The sequence below is a fragment of the Thunnus albacares genome, chromosome 16, assembly GCF_914725855.1.
Source record: "Thunnus albacares chromosome 16, fThuAlb1.1, whole genome shotgun sequence".
NCBI classification, from domain to species: Eukaryota; Metazoa; Chordata; class Actinopteri; order Scombriformes; family Scombridae; genus Thunnus; species Thunnus albacares.
Genome location: NC_058121.1, coordinates 4,222,306 through 4,243,126, shown reverse-complemented (window position 1 = coordinate 4,243,126; position 20,821 = coordinate 4,222,306). Strand labels below are relative to the sequence as shown.

Genomic DNA, 20,821 nt, shown 5'->3' with positions numbered 1-20,821 from the left:
ACCTGAGATCTTAAACCTGTTTTGTCAGTGTTTATTTGTCAGTGTTTATTTGCCAGTGCTTCAAACTGGAAATGTTTGCTTAGTGGTAATATCTTCACAAGCCTACAGAGGAAAACTATCTTGGTCTCTACCGCCACCTCATGGACAAACATCCACAATCTTACACCGAAGCCTCAAAGACAAATCCACACCCCCAAAAAACTCTGAATAGATTTTTTTTTTATTATTTTTACAAATAACTTATCTGTTACAAAGACAGTTTTCCCAGCTAAAATCAAAAAACACTTTAGATATCCAAATTATTTTTTTTCCATTTAATAAAACATGAATAAACTGCCTCTTCACACCAAGGTGCAGATAAAGCTGAAAACTGGTTTCTTTGGGCTGGAAAAAGGAAGAAGTATGGCGTTAAGTGCTTAAGAGACAATAATTCATCTTCTACTTGTAAATGGGTTTAAACGATACGAAGATTTTGGTTTTAAAAATGGCACTTGGATGTGACAGAATAGATTATCAATACAAATTCAATAGTTCTAAAGGCACTAATGCAAGGCAACGTTTCACAAATGTGGAAAAAAAACAAAACAAAAAAAAAAAACAAAGTAACTACTCCACAGTTAAGGTAAGTTAATGACAATAAGTAAACTTTAGAAACACCCTCATCAATAAAAGCTTAAGAGGATGAATTGAGCCAAATAAAAATAAGAGTATACAAAGTGGACAGTCATGTTGTGCTTACATTTTGATAAAAACATTGAGTTGTTTTTTTTTTTTTTGTTTTTGCCTTGTCTGCTTCCAAGATGTTGTAAAAATTGAGCTGTTGTATATAAGGCATGTGAGCCATAGGAATATTTCTACATAGGAACACTTTAGACAGAAACATATTCACTTTGATCATTGGTACCTCAGAAAAAAAAAAAAAAAAACAATTCAGGTGCACAGAAACACGGAAACAATCGACTTTTAACCCGATCAGCTGTTCCAGGATCACTTTGACGTCAAACATCCTGATTGTACTGGAAAATGAGTGTCTCTTTGCACTGAGGTGTAGTTGTCCCCAAACATTAAACCTACATTCCAGTTGTCAGATAAGATGGCAGTTTGTAATTTTGCTTTTTGACCCCCTTCCCTCCCCCGACAGTCCCAACGTATTTGGCGTCCTGGAAAAAAAAAAAAAAAAAAAAAAATTAAAAAAAAAATCCTCCATCGCCTTCCGCTTTGCTGCATCTGCAGATCGTACACAGGAAACTCAGCAATTACACAAGCGATGATGAACGGACTGGGCAGACGTAGCTTCATGATGACTGCGACAGTTTATTTTTTTTCCATTTCTGCTGTTCTGCTGCTCCTCTCCTTCTGCAAGGCTTCAACTCTCACAGAAATCAAGTAAAAAGCTTAAAAAGGGAGCATGGTGCTTATTTGTTTGAAAGAGGGAAACAAAACAAGACAAAAAAAAAAAAGTTAATAAAGTCTATAAAGCTATACTTACAGGAAATACAAGTGATTCATAGTGTGAGGAAGGCTTTTAAGGCACATTCTAAAATTATGTACAGTAAAAAGCTCAAGGGGAGTTTCTGCCTCCGTGTACTGTACACAAAGCATGCAATCTTTTTTTTTCATTAACTCATGATTGAAGAGACAGAGAAAAGGGGGATACTGAAGGGGGAGGACACGAGGCACGTTTGAGTGGCAGCGACGCTGCCGGTTCCCCCTTTGACATCCTCTAGAAACAGCAAACAAACTTGAAAGTCCACGAGTAGTCTGTTAGTTTTCCCTTCAGGTGGAGAGCAGTGGCCCGACACAGTTCCCAATCCCCCCCCTCCCCCCCCCCCTCCCCCTCACGTCAAGCCACCGCAGAGGAAGAAAAACTAAATATTAATTCAGCAAAAGGCACATTGGCACCTGTGTTTGTGTGTGTGTGTTTGTGTGTGTGTGTGTGTGTGTGTGTTTGTGTGTATGTTTGTGTGCCGTCACACTGCAGGGGCCACACTCGTAATACTGTAAGTGGGAGCAGCGAGACGTGACCCCACGCAATCCGAGTCTCTAAGGTGAGGTATCATCCAACTCTGCCAGCCTTTAGGAAGAAACACAAGCTGTAAACACCATCCAGTCAAGCCTTCAGTGGACAGCATTCTACAAACCTTAGAGAGGAGGGAGGGGGGGAAAAAAAAAAAAAAAAAATCAAGGAAAACAGGCCACATGATGCACGATGATTACACCCCGTCAGAGTTTTCATACAACTAGGGGGGGAAAAAAAAGAAACAGGGGAAGAAAGGGCCCTTTTCTATTCTAGTGTGGTAGAAGACAGGCGGGCAGAGGAGGGGTGGGGTGAGGGGTAGGGGTGGGTGGGTGTTGGGGGTGGGGGGTGGGGGGTGGTGGGGGGCGTCGCAGCCTCGTTGGCTCAGAAGTTCCGCGGGAACTCGCACTGTTCACAGCGGTTGAGGGCGGGATGGTTGAGGAAGGTGCAGGCTGTGCAGCTCCACTGCGTCCCCTCGTCCTCTTCCTGGTCTGCTAAGGGCTTCACACTCTTACTGCCCGAGTCTGTGCCGAAGAGGAGGAGGAGGAGGAGGAGAAGAAGAGGGAGGTCAGTGCAGGATATGACACAGGAGAAGAAGGGCAATTCATCAAGTTTATCCATGGAGTTAACACTTGTGCATCAGTGTGTTTACGTGCGCTGCTGTAATTGATTATCGGACGCTTGGCAGTGATCTAATGTAAACATAAAGCCTGGAGTCGGTTTTCAGACAGAACAACAATGTTTCTGAGAGCTTTCTGAGTCATCAACTCTGTCCAGTCCAGAGATGGAAACTATCATCATACTACAAAGCAACACTTTCACTGTCTACTTAATGTTAACAGCAGCTGTTGGTAGGATGTTGGTAGGTTGTTGGTAGGTTGTTGGTAGGTTGTTGGTAGGTTGTCGGTTCTCAGCTTTGGAGTCTGAAGATGTTTAACAAGATAGGAAATAACAAAAAGATAAACTTTATTTCTTGTTTTTGGAATTTTCTTTTTAAAGCTGTTTTTTTTATTGCAAAATACAGCAGTTTTTTTTTTTTTTATCTTCAGGCATCTACAAAGTAATCACATGAAATAATGTGAGAAGACAACTCATACACTTAACTCCGTGTGATCACAAACTGAGCTGACATTGCTTCTTTTTTAAGGGTCGCAAACCAAAACCACATCCTTTCAGTGTGTAAGCATTTCAGTTTGAAAAACACAGCAAAGCAATCAATTTGTTCCGTTTGGCTGAGCACTTTCATGGTTTAATCAATTCCTCAAATTTAGATGAAAATCAAGAGATAAAAAAAGCCTGAATATCAGTGAGGACTCTGCTTTCCAGAGAAGCAAATGACTTTACAGAATTAAAAGACATGTTACATTCAGATTTGAAATTCAAAATCAATCAAGGGGGTTAAAAGAAGCCTGTGTCCTGTGTTAAATATGATAAAGTTGATGATAAAGGGAGGAAGGAATGAAAGGAGAAGAGAAGCACGGAGTTACCAACCGAGTGGGAGAGGAGGGGAAGGACCAGAGGAGGGCTCCATCATGAGCTCAGAGGTCACATTATATCTACATCCTCTCCCGCCTGACCCGAGGTGTGACGGAGCCCGGCGGGGAGTGAGGAAGGGAGGAAGGGAGGAAGGGAGGGATGGATGAGTGGATGGACAAAGATTACAGAGCAGGTGGAGGGGAAAAAAGATGAAAAGTGCAGAAATGAAGAAGAAGTCAGTGATCAGAAACAGGGTTAGACCAATACCTCCAGCTGATTATACACTGTTGTGTAGCAAGTATCTCTATGAGGAAACTAGAAGCAGGAAAAGGTGAAGTGAATCACTGTGTATTTAACATCCCAGAAATCTGAGACTTTCATTCATTTGACTTTCATTGGAAACTTTTAGTTTCTTATGATGCTCCGAATTCCAATATGTGGCTGGAATATTTGGTAACATTTTTGTCATAATCAAATTTGAAAAATATTGATTATGCTCACGACTAGCCGGTCACGTCATGGTAAAAATATTGGTGTTGGCCTTCAACTAGTCATATTGGTGTAACCCTGATGTGAAACATGAATGAAACACTGTCAGATGATTTGAAGGACAATAATACTGGTTTATATGTTTTGGCCTCTTGAGCTCTGGTGTATTTCAATATACAACTTATAGTTCATTATCTAAACAGTGTGACTCCTAATGATAGAAGTCATTAAATTAATGCACTTAATTAGATCAACCAATTAAAAACTATTTCAGATCATTGAAGTTTTTTCTCATTATGAGACAATGAGCTTCGTGCCTACTGCAGCTACAGGTCTGATGGTGCTGACTGAAACTCCACAAAAAGGGACTAAACAGATGTAATGAGACGTATAATGTCTGACGACAGCCAGCAATCACGTACAAAAACATTTTAGAGCTAACACGACTGCCCTGTATATAGTTCATCACTAAAATAATAACAGGGATTTACATTCTGATGTAGTAAATCCAATACAAATAGTTCAATTAAATAAAAGAAAGGAATGTGTCCTATGAAATCAGGCCCAGACACGGTCACAGACACAGACAGGTCCAGACACGACACGCAACCTTCCTAAACTTACCAATAGATAAAGTACCTTTGGGTTTGGGTGGGACAGGACCAAGGAATCCAATGTTGTCATAAAAATTATGGATTGCACTGGGATTAAAGTGTGGTCCTGTAAACAGATGGAAACAAACCATTGGTTAAACACCTGGAGTAAACATGTACACATAAACACTCAAGCTGTACACAAACCTGTCAATAGTGACCGTGTTAAGAGAGGTAATTACTCCTGTGAAGAGTTTTACACTAATACTATAACGTGATTTGAATAAACAACAGACAAGACAATGATTGACATTTACAAATGTCACACACTCATGTTCAAACATTTGATAGAATATCTGGTAATGTATGTTCTTGACAAGACAACAAGTGATTGTCTGTACTGTACTAATATTAAAGGATGACTATCAGGCAGCTTTCTCTCCACATCCATCACTGCTTTACCACCAACTATATAAAAAAAAAGATGATTTAAAAAACATCTAAATTATACAAGCTGGCTGTGTTTTGGGTTTAAACTCCTCTATCACGAGGTTTATGACTGACCGGCCTCTCTCCTTCCTTCACCTGTTATAAACTAGTTGGCTCCATCTCTGTCATTGATGGAGTGCTGCCAGGGGACCAATAAATCCCTTGTTGCCAACCAGCAACAGGATGCAATTCAGGAAGAAACGGTAGTTAACATTACAATGGCAGCACCTTGACTGCGTGTGCTGAGAGGATGTGACCAGGCCTGAGCGCCGTGCCACAGCTGGGGATTAGATCTGACCTCCCTCACTCAGTGACTTATTATTATAAAAACACAGATATACAGTTCATACACTGAAGGCCGGGTTAAGATACTCACACACCCAATAATATTACATATGATACATATCAGAGAGGGAGAGAGTCCTACCTCTTGTTTGAAGGAGATCAATTTCTTTGGTGAGACAGTCGATGTCAATCTGCAGTAACCTGTTTTTGCATCGCAACTGCTTCATCTCCTCGATCTGAGAGTGAGACAGAGAGTGAGACAGAGAGTGAGACAGGGAGTGAGACAGGATTGGATCAGCTGCTTAGCTGTCAGGCAGCCCTGAGGCGCAAAAGGTTGGACATCCTGCTTTTAAGTCAGTGGTGCAGATCTGTGACCGTGTCAGGAGGAGAGCCGCTCCGCTCTCCAGAGCTGGCTCGCCTCAGTAAACAACACTGAACCAATCAGCTACCGGACTCAGCAGCACCAGCCAATTAACCCTCCGCAGCCATTTTCCCCTCTGTTGACTCAAAGCGTAATAGCTGACAAAAACAGCTGATTCAACAAAAAGCTCCGAGAAGCACTTCATCTGAACCCAAGAGGTTTTCGGCAAACTCACAGCTGCGAGAGAAACGTGAAGCGGTGCAAAAACTAAATATGTTGGTGTCGTGTTTTCGTTTTGAACACTCCCTGTTACTGTTGTTAGGCTTCGTCTGGACGGAGGGGCAGACATCGCTACACAGCTCTAGAATGTGTGAAGTGAATTTGACAGAACTTGTGTGCTCTGTCAGACTTAAAATATGGAGCGATATCAGCCAAATCATAAACAGACCCTGTAATCAACATAGTTTCAGGATGTAGGAACAACAATGTGCTTTGAGCAGGAACCCAGAATGGCAACGTGACCCAGATAATTTGGTTTTGTCTGATCAGCCTTTTATCTTTCAGTACTAACCAGAAAAACAACCCTTTGCACTTGTAAAAAACATCTGATTTCTGACTTAACTGCTAATAAAACCGCATTAAACTTGGGTGTTAAATTGATCGATCTGCCAATGAATGATGGTGGAACATTTTCCTCAATTTTTCTTGATTCTGGCTGGTGTTGCAGCTGGGAAATATTACTTCCAACTTGAATATATCACACTATAGCGGATGATTGCTGTTCACAACAATAAATACCACATCCCTGGTTCCCCTTCCTCACATTTCCTGCTTGGATTTCATCTGTCACGATCAAATAAACGCCAAAAACACATATTTATATAAAAAAAAAAGCAGCATAAATGACCAATAGAAATGTTTATTTGTAAAAATCACTGAAATGAGCTTACAGAAGGAATTTGGGAGGCAGAGTTGGATCTCTCCAGCCGTCTCCTGGTCAGGTCATTCTCCATCTCGTTGACCTCCTCTTTTAGCTTCTCCAGCTTCTTCTTCTTCAGCTCCAGCTCGTGCCACAGCCTCTCCATGCGGGCCTTCTGATGCACCAACAACGCTGGAAGAGGAGCACAAACACACGCAGACAGTCAGCCACGCTTCCCTCTGTGCTATATTCATTTATTTAAAATCAACTTAGTGAAAAATGGAAACTTAATTTAGCATGATGTATGATCAGCTGACAAATAACTATTATTAGAGTTTTAGAGAAACTTCACCTGCTGACGTTGAAGAATAAAAACATATCTGTGGATATAAAGTCACATTTTCTCTACATACACCTGTCAAACCAGTTTAGAGCATAATTCCTTGAGCAGAACAACAACTTTGTGTAAGGAGAGACGGGGGGGAAACTACATCAGGCTTCCACAGATTCCTCTCTGTTGTCTATCAGTGTGTTTCATCACCTATTGTGATAACGTGAAGAGATGTGAACGCTGCAGGCGTATTCTGCTGCCGTACACAGTGTTTAATACAGATCCTTAACTGTGCAGATGATCTGTTCAAGTCTCTACAGTACGTTTCCCACACGGTAATTCATTATAGTTCCTGCATCCGTTGACAGGTTCTAACACCTCCTATACAGACACCCGATAATAAACAACTCACTCTCCCGCTACACGCATAGACGTCACACCACAGTAAAAACTTATGGAAAAAAACTGTATATATCCTGTTACAAAAAAGATCTGTCAAAATGTCCTGGAGCTAAACTGCTACCTGCTCGCTTCATACCGATCACACAGTGTGAGAACGTGACCGTGCTCATATGAGTTAACAGTCTCTATAGATGTGGTGTCTGTTTATTATTTGTTTCATCTAACTTGTGCTGCACTGAAAACATATTTGGTTTGGTAATGTATATGACAATACAGTAATTTTCAACAACAGTATCATTACAGATGTATTGTTTCACGGCAGATACTGTTTTACATACTTCTAAGCTTATATTGCCATATTTTTTGGCATTCCAGGTAATAGATGATCTTTACTCAGACATGAACTCATTTTTACACCTGATGAGACAAAAGTTTACACTCGCTGGCTGTCATTTGTCTTTTCCAGGAGCTGTCACCCTGAGGAACCCTGGCAGCTCTTCTGAAAACACTGTCCAATTTCTCCTAAATTATCCTCCGAATTAAGTTGAGGTGACAAACAGGTCACAGCGCTTCATTTCATATCTGCGACGCCTACTTTTAACAGTTGTTTTTGAGATGCAGGAATGTGGGGAGGCGACGGGATCGTTATCCAAATGTTGACTGAATGAGCTGGCTTTAAACTCAATTAGTTCAGTTTCATAAACTGAGAAGTCATAGAGTGAATCTAACCCACAACGTGTTGTCTGACTGTGTGTGCGTGAGGTTACTAACTCACTAAACCCACAATAAAAAACACTTCAAAACAAAGTTATGCGTAAAAAAAAAAAAAAAAAAAAAGAAAGAGAGAAAAGAAATCCAGCAGGAGTGTTAGCAGAATCAGGGGGTAATGTCTTTTGGCACCAAGTGTTGTGTGTTGTTTGGTTGGGAAATCAGCAAATTAGACTCAACTGACTTGTTGGTGTGATTGTCACTGGCAAGTCACAACCGGATCTTCCAAAAAAAAAAAAAAAAAAAGTTATGCAACTACAGTAATGTTATTCTGCTGCCAAACAGTAACAGGTCTGGCATGACTGCTGACCGGTGATGTTTAACACATTAATGTTTAAATCTAACAGTTATGTGGTGACAGGTGTGTCTTTATCTGGTACTGGATTTGATTGTGATTCAGCCAAGCACAACAACAGTGATCAGCACACATTTTTTTTTTTTTTAAATCCAATGCAGATAAAACATGGGGAAACAGGGCTGATGAGGGTCAGCAGCAGAGGCAGCATGCCCAGTGCTGGTAGTCACTGCAGTATAAGAGCCACAGCCGGTGACTCACACGTAATACAGTCAAAAGCCCAAAAAAGGAAACACCAGTGTGCTCTGACACGTTTGACTCACACTACAGAATCCGCTGGTCTCGGGGGCCGTCGGAGCAAACACAGCATTTAGTGTGGACGACTCACACTAGCGTCATCGTACCGGCCCTCACCGCACCTTTGCTTTTATCTACCTCACGGAGATGGACGTGGAGAAGTGTTGTTTCCACGCTGACTGAACGTTAGTGACAGCATGTGTACACAGTTTGGCTCGAGGAATACGTTACAGTCAATGTTATGGAAAGAGACCTTTAAAAATCACACAGCATACTTTATAGTAAAATTACCTTCTTGGCAGGGAGCAATGGAAAAAGCATTTAGGCCTACTGCTGGTAGCAAAAAAAACTGTATACTATTATTTATTGTTAAAATGGGGCTAAAACAGGTCTTTTAGCCTCATTACTGCACACAAGATGGCTGTAGAGGAAGTGCACTCTTAAGCCACTTGACATTTTGCTTAACAACCAATTAAAAGTGAAGCACACAGCTCTAACAAGAAATCAGAAGCCTTTCTGAAGGAGGAATTAGTGCAAACTATTTTTGGACATTTTTGTCTGTTTGTTTCCAAGCTCTGGGCTTTGACTAATTAACTGAAGGGTATATTTGCAAGTGTGTGGGCATAAGAGTTGATCTGTAAAAAAAAAAAATGGCTTCCAGGAATTACGGAAACTGCAAAAGACTGATGACACCACTACGCAGCTGTTATATCAAGTATTGTGAAAATAATCAAAACAGGAAATGCACTTTGTTTAAAACATTTTAAAGGGTTTGTGAAGACTTTATTTATATAAACACTACTGAGTATGAACCTAAATACTTTTCTAGAGGATTTATTTATGTTGAATTCCTGTCATATAAAGACAGGATTATGATCACAGTGATACTCAGCGTTGCTCACCTTGTGTGTACGCTGCATCATCAGAGCCCATGCTGAGTCTGCGAGGTTCACTCGGCCTCTCCCTGTGTGGCGACAGTGGGTCTGAGAGATGGAGGGGGTCTGGCTCCACAAAGTGGTGGTCTGGGGGTAGGCTGAGGAGGTTGTTGGGCTCAAAAGTAGGGGACACGACTCCAGGGGACACCGCTGGGGGCTTATTGGGGGACACGGTGATTTTAAAAGTGTATTTGGTGTTGGGCTGAGTCACCACCACACGAGGAGAGGAAGCCGTGCCCCCCCCTCCCACAGAGGCACGGGACTTAGGTGGATGGTGGTGGATATAGGCGGGGCCCATGCTCACTTGGCCCCCCATGTTCCTGGCCCCTGCGGGTCCCTGCAAGGGAGGGTTGGCTGAGATGTAGACTGTGGGAGGGTTCCTACCCCCACTGTCGTCGCTGGAGGCATTGGCAGAAATGTAAAACTTGGGCTGGGAGCGGGAGCCGGCTGAGGCCACAACGGCCTCCTCAGAGGGAGTGATAGCAGCAGTAGGTGGGCTGGCAGAGATGTAAACAGTGGGCTGGCTGCGGCTCAGACCCGGGCCTCCAATGGAGAGAGGAGTGGTGGGGACAGTAGCCACCCCGGTTGAAGAGGAGGAAGAGGAAGGGCAGGAGGACGGAGTGGATGAGGAACGGGGCCCGCTGCTCGTCCGCAGCACGGCTGTTGTGGAGTTGCTCCTCTGAGGAGATTCAAGTTTGATCTCTATCTGATTCTTCCGTGGGCCGGTGGAGATGTTCTGGATGTTGTACTGGCTGATGGTAGACAGGGAGGTGGCAGAGGAGGAAGAAGAGCATGAGGAGACGCCGGAGGAAGTGGCCTGGCTTCCAGTCGGAAGGATAGAGGGCGCCTGGGGGTTTGTGGGGGAGCTGATTGGCATGTAGACGTGAGAGGTCTGGTGGCCCTGGATCTGTGAGGTATGTGAGGAGGAGGCGTGCTGAGGGCCTGACCAGGAGCCAGACAAGGAGGAGGGGTGTGAGATCTGGTAGATCTGCTGCTGGGGCTGGGAGGTAGGGCTGTACTGGGCCCTGCCTCCCTGCTGCTGGTTCTGCCGGGTCGTACCGGACTGGCTTACATAGGGCCGTATGTAGATAGAGTTACCCTGTGGACTGTTTAGGCCCGGTTGAGGCCCGCCATGTATGTGCAAAGAAGTAGGGGTGTTGCGGCCTGTCTGGATATTAGGGGCTAGCGTCACGGTAATGGGGTTGAAGCGTGGTGTCTGCTGGGCACCAATGGTCGTTCCTTTGACACCCAGAGGGTAGAGTCCAAGGTGCTGTGGAGGCTGCGGTTTGCGCGTGGGCTCCATCACACTGAATACATTGAGGCTGGAGGGCACCTGCACTGGGGCTGATTGGGGCTCCTGCTGAAAGAAGTCACTGTTGGGGGCCTGGCCTGTCTGGAGGGGCCCGTCACTCAGGCTATGGGCCAGAGTCCGGCTGCCGTTCATTCTCAGGCCGTCCCGCACCGGGGCCACATGCACATTCTGAGACTGCAGGCCCAGGTTCAGCTGGGTCATGTGATTACGGAGCCTGATGAAGCTGGGGTCGTCAGAGAAGCTGAGGTTTCCTTCTTCACTGTACAAGTAGCCCGGACTGACCTGGGACAAGTATTCACAGCAGGCGTCTAGATTGTTGTTGTTCTGAGGGGAAGACAGAGAGAGGGAAGAAGCTTACTGTGCAACATTCATGCTTCAGATGAGACTGAGATACTAACATTGATTCTTTAAAACACAAAGTTTCATATCACACCATCAAATCACACATACTGTATAGTTAAACGGACATAATTATAGTTTAGTCATGTAATATAATTTCAGTCCGCTAGTAGTAATATTTTGGACATTTATTGCTTAGAACTCGTATGTATGCACGTATGTAGACATCAGTTTAGCTTGTGTCGGAGGTTTCGAACCCGCTTACCTGCAGAACACACTGGGAGACAACACCCTCTGGTACTTCAGGGAACTTCTGGCGCAGGTCATGCAAAACCTGAGTGTCAATCTGGTGGCTTCCCTGGGCCATTCGTATGTTGCCAGGTCAGGACCGCTTGTTCTGTTCAGCGCACTGGGGCGTCAGTCGTGGCAGCAAACCGCCTTCATCTTGAACATCTTCTGAATTTAAATAAACAAAGAAAGAAAAAAAAAAAAAAAAGAGGAAAAAAGTCTGATATGAAAAACAAACTTCTCTCCATATGATATGTGTAAAAACATAAAGATACCCACAGAAGCCAAACTCTCACTAGTGAATACAAGCTGGGAAGCTTCGCATAGTCATATGAGCTGGAGAAATCTGTGTTTTGTTAAAATTCAATGAAAAAGTAAGCATGTCCAAGTGGCGGGGAAGGAGAAAATGTGGTCTATCGCAACTTCACTCTACAAGACATCCGTCAGACATTTGAGGTTGTCTATTTCATTATGCCTGGGAGCTTTCAAAACAACATTTCAGAGATCCTCAATGAGAATAGACGGCATTCATTTCATAAGCCCTCCTCCCCACAAAGCTCCTTAATAAAAGAGTAGCAGAGGGAGGAAACCACCTCTGACTGACTACTGAGAAAACCAGCCTTTCCGACTGATCTTAACGTCAACATTCACTTATTAAGTACAGAAGGGGGCCGAACAGTAGTCTGGTCTGGAGAGGCAAAGCTCCATATAACAGTCTGTTAAGCTCCGACGTAAGGCAGCTCTGCAGAACAGTTGATTCCAGAGAATCACCGTTTTATTTCTGACACTGCAGCAAAAACAACACAGAGCTTCGGGGCCATATACTGTGTTTGCCCCCGACTCTCTCACACAAATAAATCTGAGGGATAATTATTTCATTTTTTCTTAAATTACCCAGAACCAAAAACCCACAGAAGTCATAACCACCTACTCGCTGCACATACAATGGGACTCGCTAATGGTTTTGGAGCTAATGTTTGAGAGCACGACATTGGTGGGGCTGTGTGGATGTGTGCAGCATTTTCCTTTGTGCTCCATGTTGCCCAATAGGACACTGGGGATGGTTTATGATCAAAATAAGACAACAATGACACTTCAAAAATGTAAAAACAAAAAAAAAAAAATCATAACTCATCATTTCAAAACTCACTCAAGGCATAGTAAACTCCATGCTCACATGTGGAACTCTCCAAAGTGTTACACTACTGCTAGAGAATTAGGAAGCTGCCACTGCTTTGCCTCAGTTATTAATTATTTAATAACTCCAGGGGCACCGGGGGGGAGGGGCAAAGTCCCTCTGCTTTGCCCAAGTTCCCCTTTGTTCAGTCCGCTTTCCACCCCTTTCACACCGGAGCGAAGGCTTCAAATCAGGGCTTGCCAGTATGTGAATGCCACCTGAGCTGTGTTTAATGTTGGACCAACAATGCTCACATTGCTTCTTTATGGTGTGAAAGGATTAGATGATTAATTACTCAGTTGATCTGGCAGAGCCGGCTACATGTTGTAATAAAGTCATTGAAATGCTGTTGAAACCACACCATGAGTAAACTCATAAATTGTCATCTTTCAACCAAATGTGTCGACCGGTTTTTCATCCTTACTGGGATGCACTGTTACCAGCAGCTCCGACACCAAGAACAGTAGTTCAACTTTGCAATGACACAAAATGTAAAATCCACATGTATCTGGTTCATTATACTGAGGGGTGTTTCTAATATTTAGTCTACCCCCATTGAAGTTGGTGGGGTGGACAAAATATTAGAAACACTGCTCAGTATACTAATTAAACAGCTCCACAAACTGCAGCTCTGAAATGACCATAATGCTGAAATAACACCTCTCTAAAACTCTTTCTACAAAATAAAGGTCAAATCCGTTGCAGGGCTGACGTACTAGACTGCATTATTTTAGCTAGGTGTACATAGGAGCGGACAATTAATTGAAAAGTTACCAAAACAGACATTATGACTCCAACTGATTGAATCTCAGTCATGTCACTATGCTCGATAAGTTCAGTTATTCATACAGGCTGCCGCATGACAGTACAAAGATTAAGTTAATCGTATAGGGCAAACTCCATAACCTGTCACGCTGTTGCGGGGGTCAAGGCAGTCTATTCAATAAGATATACTTTATTAATAGTTACAAAGGTGTACATGTCAATTAATCATTGATTTCAGGTGACGTAGTCCAGCCCTAGATGTGCAAAATAAACTTGTAACTGAATGTTTCAAATGTAGGCTGATGAAAAAAAAATGAGTGGCTGGTAGGGTGTTCACAGACAGTTGTGCTTGGCTGTTTCCCATCCTTGTTATATGCATAAGCTACACTCATACCTGGGGCCTGGCCAAGGCAACCACATTATTCTACTGCTAGCCACTGTGTAACTCGCACTGGAGCAGCTGGAGCCTTGCTAAACTGCAGTTGTGTCTCATTCACTTCTTGGACTCAGATTTTAAACAGCTAGTCCGGGAATATAATATGTCAAACCCTCAGGTACAGACAGGCTCACCTCTCCAACCAGTACTCTACTTCTTTTGGGGACTAGAAACACAGACAAGAGTGATGTGGAACAGAACAGTCATGAGAAGTCGAAAGTGTAAGTGCATGACAGCCATGTCCTGTGTTATCCCACGCTTTTCTTCTAACCACACTCTTTCGAAACATCTTCCTGTGGGAGGTTCAGATATGCCATTCAAAACACTGCGACACATGAAGCACGCCCTGCTCCGCTCTGTGCCGATCAGTGCAGTGTGATGCAGAGTGAAGGAACATGTTAAAAGTCTCTTGACGGTTATCTTAATAATACCTCGGAGAAAGTGAAATCTGAGGTCTGAAATAATGCAGAACGTACTTTACAGGCACTTGAACACACTTATTTAATGATGAGGAAAAGTCAACCATGTGTGTCAAAACTCACTGGCCTTTCATTTCTGCTGAGAAGACAAAGTATTTAACTAAGCAGCTGTCTTATCTAAACTATGAGGATGTGTAATATAACTGAAAAGTTGTAAATTGGCTTTGCAAAACAACCGCCTAACTGATAACAGAAGGAGGAGCTCCTTGGCTACTGTCGGTAGCCAGGCACCAGCTGCAAGGAGGAGTGAGACCTGTACTACAAGGTTACTGATTCATAGAGCTCTTGTTTAACCTCAGTGAATTACAACTGGCATAAGGCAGAAAAGGCCACGTTTTCCTCAGAGATTAAAAAAAAAAGGGTGATCAAGGTGGATGCCTTTGCATTTCAATGTAAAATGACAATTCCTTGTCCGTCACAAAAGTGTCAAATCTTTGAAAGTTTCACTATTTATTTCAATCAATCTTTGTAAGAAATATCCGAATAATAAACTATTAGACCAGCTCTAAAACCAACTATCAGTCAATGCTTGCCTTTGTCTTTTGCAATAGAAGGAAATGGAAAGTTTTGCAATTATGCCACCAGACTGTGGAATTCATTTTGTGTGTGTGTCAAAAAAGAAGCACAAAACACAGCACGGAGAGCTTCTAAATGCAAACCAGAGGAAAACAGTTTGCCATATCTCAGATTACATGTTTAGAGCAAACCCTACTGCCTCAAGTAAAGCATTTTCCATCTCCTCCGGCAGATTAAGCTAATAAAGTCGACAGAAAATGAAGCCTTTAAAGTATCCAACTTCACCCACCGCATAAGTTATCAGTATTAGTTACTACCTGTTTAATTTACAGGCCAAGAGGAGATGTCACTGCACAGAGCTGGAGAACAACAGTCCACCATTCAGGCTCTGCTTCAGGGGGCTGGGCAGCCCGACTGTTGTGGGAAAGGAAATTCACTACTTGGCAGCTGACCTAGTTACAGGTCAACAGTGTGGTTAGATTGTTTCCCGGCTTCAAAAACAAAAAAGGTCCACACCTCCTCACTGTACGTAATTATAGGGCTGCAGCCGGCCCATGCGAGGGGGGTGGCTCCAAGGGGGGCAGATTAGTCCTTGCTGTCCCTGGAGGCGCTGGTGGAACAGGCCCTCAGGCAGCGCCGCTCTGCCAGCAGAGATAGAGACAAAGCTTCTATTGCTGAGGCTGTTACTCACCGTGCCAAAGCATCGACCCACAGCCCCACATTCATTTCTAGAGGTAGCAGCTCTGCCATACTCCATCAATGGGCTCATTCACTCTGCCAGAGTGAATGCACCTAAAAACGTCCAAATCAATTAAAGCCTAAATAAAATGTGGATAATAATCAACAGGAGTTTTGGACAGAAATATCAGCCCAGCACCTGACGCTGTGGCTGGTGCGATAGCCAACACCAAACTGGTTTATGCAAACAAAGAGGCTACACATTACTGGGGACGAAAACACAAAGCAAAATGTCATTCTGTTCCGTCTTCATCATGCAAAGACTGAAATGCTCTTATGATTTTCTGAGACAGTACTGATCTCCTCAAACCAGATCTTCCAAACAGTCTTCTGTGGTAGTTTGAATATGAAAAACATTAAATACAGTGTCCCATCTGAAAAACAATCAGAAACATCCTCTGCAGCTTTAAGGAGCAGCGCAGCAGCACTGCATGGAATGTCTAACTGCTGTGTCTTGGTCCAGCAAAATTTAAACAAATAAAGGGACTAATTGGCAGTGGACGCTGTTGAGGGCTGCTGGCAGGCGCCCCAGTCTTCCAAATAAGCAACGGACATGCTTGTGTGTGTGTGCTGCACACACTGACAGATGCACACATACACATTCATAAGAACTCTGCACTGTAGAACGTTATACACAACCAGCTACTGAAAGTGCTCAAAGGACCAACATCCAGTTGTGTGCAAAAGCCCTGATCTTGATTAATTATTCTCAAAACAGGAAACAAAGCTGATACTCTCCACCTAAGAAAGTAATGTTGCACCTGAGTAGCACATTTGTAAAACAGAGCTGCTAATAAGTACCATTCAAAATATCCAAGAACTATTTACACCAAAGAATGTAAAACATGCACTTGCAAAGAAACAAGAAAATTAAAGCTGATTATATATTGATAGATTAGATTTGCAGGACTAAACAATGTTGGAAGATGAATGATTTTTGCTAGGCTGTGGTGCAGACTGGTTTCAGCTGTGCAACTTGAAGCGATGTGGACCTCAGATTGCAGCCCCGATGGAAACAAGCGAACAGCAGTCCCACAGAGGGTCGGCTACACTTTCCTTCATGCCATTCTTTCTTCATTTTTCTGTGAACTGCTCATATACACTCGTCGTTCTCGAAGAATGCGACTTGATTCATACATTTTTTTTTTTTTTTTTAACATTTCATTCTGATTCAATGACTCTGAAGAACCACAGGCCTTACCTTTGCCTCCCACAGAGCGTAGGAACGCGAAGGCTTGCATGGAAACTTTACTGAGGAGACTAGTCTTAACAAAAGAGTTTTTCAAGTCATCACAAAAGCTGTGATACACCAAATCAAAGTGATTTCCCACCATATTAATGTCACGAGTCTGACTAAAATAAACTTGAAGATAAACGGCAATTATGTCATTACTGGAAACTTGAAACAGTTGTGCATCTTCAACAAGACTGTCTTAAAACATGCTGAAACTTCATCTTGAAAGGTCAAGCCAAAGAGAGAGCATAAATCCAGAATCTTATTACCAGTTTATGTGCTCAGAATTAAAAAAAAACAACACCACATTACTGAGATAAATATTTTTTAGACAAAAATATTTTCCGTATTAATCTAAATGCATCATGCTAGTGACACAGAATTTGCAACACATTTTCAGTACGTTAGGCCTGCACAGGGCTCTGTACAGTATGAGGCACTTCTTTTGTTCCAGGCAATGTCTCCAGAACAGAAACAAACCACACTTTATGTGCAGAACCCAAATTGCACTCAACTGTGCCATGAAGCCTGGGCCTCACAGTGCACACAAGAGCTGGGATCAACTCTGCAAGACAGCCTGTTCAACTTTTAGTTGCCCACTTTTCAAAACAGGGGTAAGAGAGTGTTTGTGTGCAAGTGTGTGTGTGTGTGTGTGTGTGTATGCGCATGTGCATAGTGGTGGTGCTGGGGGAGTGTGTGTGTGTGTGTGTGTGCAGGAAATCAAAAATTCTTCAGCACCGCAGCCTGCAGCTGGTGGTTGATTGGAAGCAGGCAAGGGCACCAACTCCCCAGGTCGACCAACCCCTCCCAAGGAACTGTGGGAAACTGGGAGGTCTTAGAAACATGGAGGAGCGCCTCTCTTCTGGACTGTGTAGTCAATGCAACTATTGCCAGCTTTTTGTTTTTGTTTTATAAACACTGTAAACAATGGTTTTAAAAAAAAAAACTGCCTGGCTGGTTGTCTGTCTTGGCTGTATCAGAAGAAGAGGAGGAAAGGGAGGTATTTAGAGGTGGTAAGTAGGTGAAGCTGTCGGGCGCTTGCTGCAGCTTGCTTTCCTCTCTGTGTGTGTGTGTGTGTGTGTGTGTGTGTGTGTGCGTGCATCTGCGCTTGTTCAGGCTCAGACACTAGTTGACTCCCACCTCCCTCCCACTTTTTTGTCCTCTTCTCCTCCTCCCACCTCTTCAACCCAAAATTTCTGTGGGCAACAAAATGCTGAGCTCATCCAGCAGCTTCTCACAGTACAAATGTGTGTCTTCCATCATACAAGCCTGACAGCTGCTTTCACCTGCAATCACCTCCACCACAAGCAAAACCTGCTCAGGTCTTTCATCAGTTAACAGGCCTGATCAAAGCTATAACTGAGGCACTGCTGTTGGCTGAGAACAGTGGTTCCCAACCTGGGGGCCTGGACCCCTCAAGGGGAGCACAATACACATGCAGGATAATTAACAATACAGGAAATAAGAGGAGGGGGAAAAAAAAACATATTCCTGACTTCTCTCATCTGTTTTTTTTTGTTGTGACACATTAAGTAATTTACCAATTCACTCTTGAGAAGTGAACAAAATAATTACGATAATCCTTCACAATAACATATCAATTTTCCACTGCTGTGCATTGACTTGTGAAACTTGACGCTGCATTATTTATGGTTTGGCACCTCTTATTTATCCTGGTAAAGTCAACTGAATAGTGACAGCTGAGATGACTTTATAACATTTTAGAAACATGTAATTCCACCTGTTTTCACTGGTATTTTGTTGATTTATTTAACAAGAGCTTCCTTGTCTATTCTAACAGTGATGTTTTTTTCCATTGTGGTCTGTATTTCTGGTTTCTGGTTTATCTTCTTTTTGGTGGCCTAACACCTGCAACAAGTAACCACATGGGAATAAAGGTCATTTCAAATGAATATACAAAGCTATAATTGTAAATAAAAACACTTCACATTCAATGTGTCTCACCAAAATGCACTGTGTGTGTGCACAATGTGTTTTCAAATGTTTTGAAACCTCCATTATTCATCTTACGGGTTTTTTATTAACACATTATGACTAATAACTTTTGCTATGCATGACTGCATACTAATTTGCACATCCATTTTCATTTGTATTGCAAACACAGAATGTCTTTTTTTACTTTTGAACAGGTAACTAAAGTGATTAGGTTGCACAACTATTTGACTTTGAGTATCACAACCTTTGGAGATGTAGAACTACTGAAAACATTTCCAAACAAAAAAAAAAGATAAAGAATGAGGTTAGTCTAGCCACCCCTCAGAGTGGATTTTTCTCTTCCTTCTTATTATAGACTCATGACATAATACTATCAACCATCTTCTGTCTCTAAGTCCACATATGGAAACAGATGACCAGAAGGTCAAGTATCCATAACCACACAAACAAGCTTATCTTCATGGAGCTGAGCCTTCTTCATGGTATGAAAAAGATGCAGAGTTAAGGCGGACGCATTTAAAGTCAAACATAATGCAAACGCAGAGGCGATAAAACGTTGGTTCTACGTTAGTGGAGTCACTGACTGAAAATTAGAATGAACATTGTACACCATGAAAGTGATTCTCAAGCATCTCTGCGAGGCTGATCATAAATAAAGCACCGCACAGGATGCAGTCAGTGCATATAATATGATCATGATAAGCTCTACTACTTTACTAAATATCTTAGTCATGAAGAATAATTGGATCAATTTTAATCAAAGTGAAAAAAGTGATTTTATGTATATTTTAAGAGATAGACAGATATGGACTTTTCTGACAAAATAATTTATGACTATGATAAATGTCTACACAGTTAGATTTATCAAATTATATTAACATCCAATCCTACTTCTTGCACTAGCATTACAGCCAGAAAACGGTTTATATTTTTGTGAAACATCATAGGGATCTGACACTTTTGTTTTTATTGTATCCATCTATATTTCCCATTTCAAACAAATGACATCTTAATTTCAATACGGCTGAATTATCTACACAAACTAAAACACTAAGTGATGTGTGGTTAACAGAGCGCTCTGTATTACTTCAGAAGTGAAAAGATTAAGGTCATAACATGCATCACACTGACATGCAGTAATGACAACATGTTTACCAGAATAACTGCCCTATAGTTGATCACAGGAGGCTCATTTAATACCACATCGGTGCCAGCGAGGCCGCAAAGCAGGAAGACAAGCCACATAGCGAACAGTCAACAGATGAGCTATGAGAATGATCAGAAATAAATCTATAGCAGCGAAAAACTGAATGCCAGGTTGGATCTGTATAATTATACATAGCATTTTGATTTGGGATTTTCTTTCCTCAACAAGGATTTCTGAATCAGGATTATTTGTATTTCTAGCCATTCATTTTAGAGATGATAAGTTATAATTTCACAAAGAAGATTTCTTAAAGGGCTTTCTGAAATCTGCTGCAGATTAGGCTCAGAGAACATATTCTCTCCAAACGAGTTTGTTTGCAAATAAAAACCACCGCTATAATAACTTCTGTGAGGACGGACTGGCTCATTCTTTGGAAAAGAAAATGGTTTCAGAAGATGAGACAGAGGCTTGATATAAAGAATAAAGAATACAGGCCACATGGGAAAAACTGTAAAGGACACCAAAGCATCCTTACAAAATCCTGTCAAACAAAACCATCGCACAAAACATCATAACCACAAAGTCCTTTAAAACCAGAACCGGCTCCAAACATGCCCAAAGCACCTTGATCGTGTGTCAAAATAAAAGCAAGTAAACTACATGCCCTGCCCTGAGAGCTTTTGGCTGCAGTGTATTGCAATGTTAAGAAGACTATCCAAAAGCATGTCCTAATGGTGATGGTGACGGTCAGTGAGCTCACTGTTCAACTGACAAAAC

The 20,821-nt window shown here is 42.4% G+C and overlaps 1 protein-coding gene and 1 long non-coding RNA gene across 6 annotated transcripts in view; one reads left to right on the top strand and one right to left on the bottom strand.

Annotated features, from left to right (window-relative positions):
- Positions 1–2,365: 2,365 nt before the first annotated feature.
- Positions 2,366–20,821, bottom strand: part of tab2 (TGF-beta activated kinase 1 (MAP3K7) binding protein 2) — a 41,129-nt gene continuing 22,673 nt past the window's right edge. Inside the window, exons 2-8 of one of the 5 annotated variants that reach the window (XM_044377231.1) lie at positions 11,574–11,764; positions 9,625–11,293; positions 6,661–6,821; positions 5,492–5,585; positions 4,607–4,702; positions 3,509–3,589; positions 2,366–2,541 (exon numbers count right to left, since the gene is read on the bottom strand). In XM_044377231.1, coding sequence (XP_044233166.1) covers positions 2,402–2,541; positions 3,509–3,589; positions 4,607–4,702; positions 5,492–5,585; positions 6,661–6,821; positions 9,625–11,293; positions 11,574–11,675 — 2,343 coding nt within the window. In that variant the 5' untranslated portion in view covers positions 11,676–11,764 and the 3' untranslated portion in view covers positions 2,366–2,401. The remainder of the gene's footprint in view (positions 2,542–3,508; positions 3,590–4,606; positions 4,703–5,491; positions 5,586–6,660; positions 6,822–9,624; positions 11,294–11,573; positions 11,765–20,821) is intronic. The other 4 variants (XM_044377233.1, XM_044377232.1, XM_044377235.1 and 1 more) reach the window with 4 other exon arrangements.
- Positions 2,548–2,959, top strand: LOC122999911. The gene is made up of 2 exons (XR_006407853.1): positions 2,548–2,883; positions 2,917–2,959. It is a non-coding gene; the product is annotated as an uncharacterized LOC122999911 (long non-coding RNA).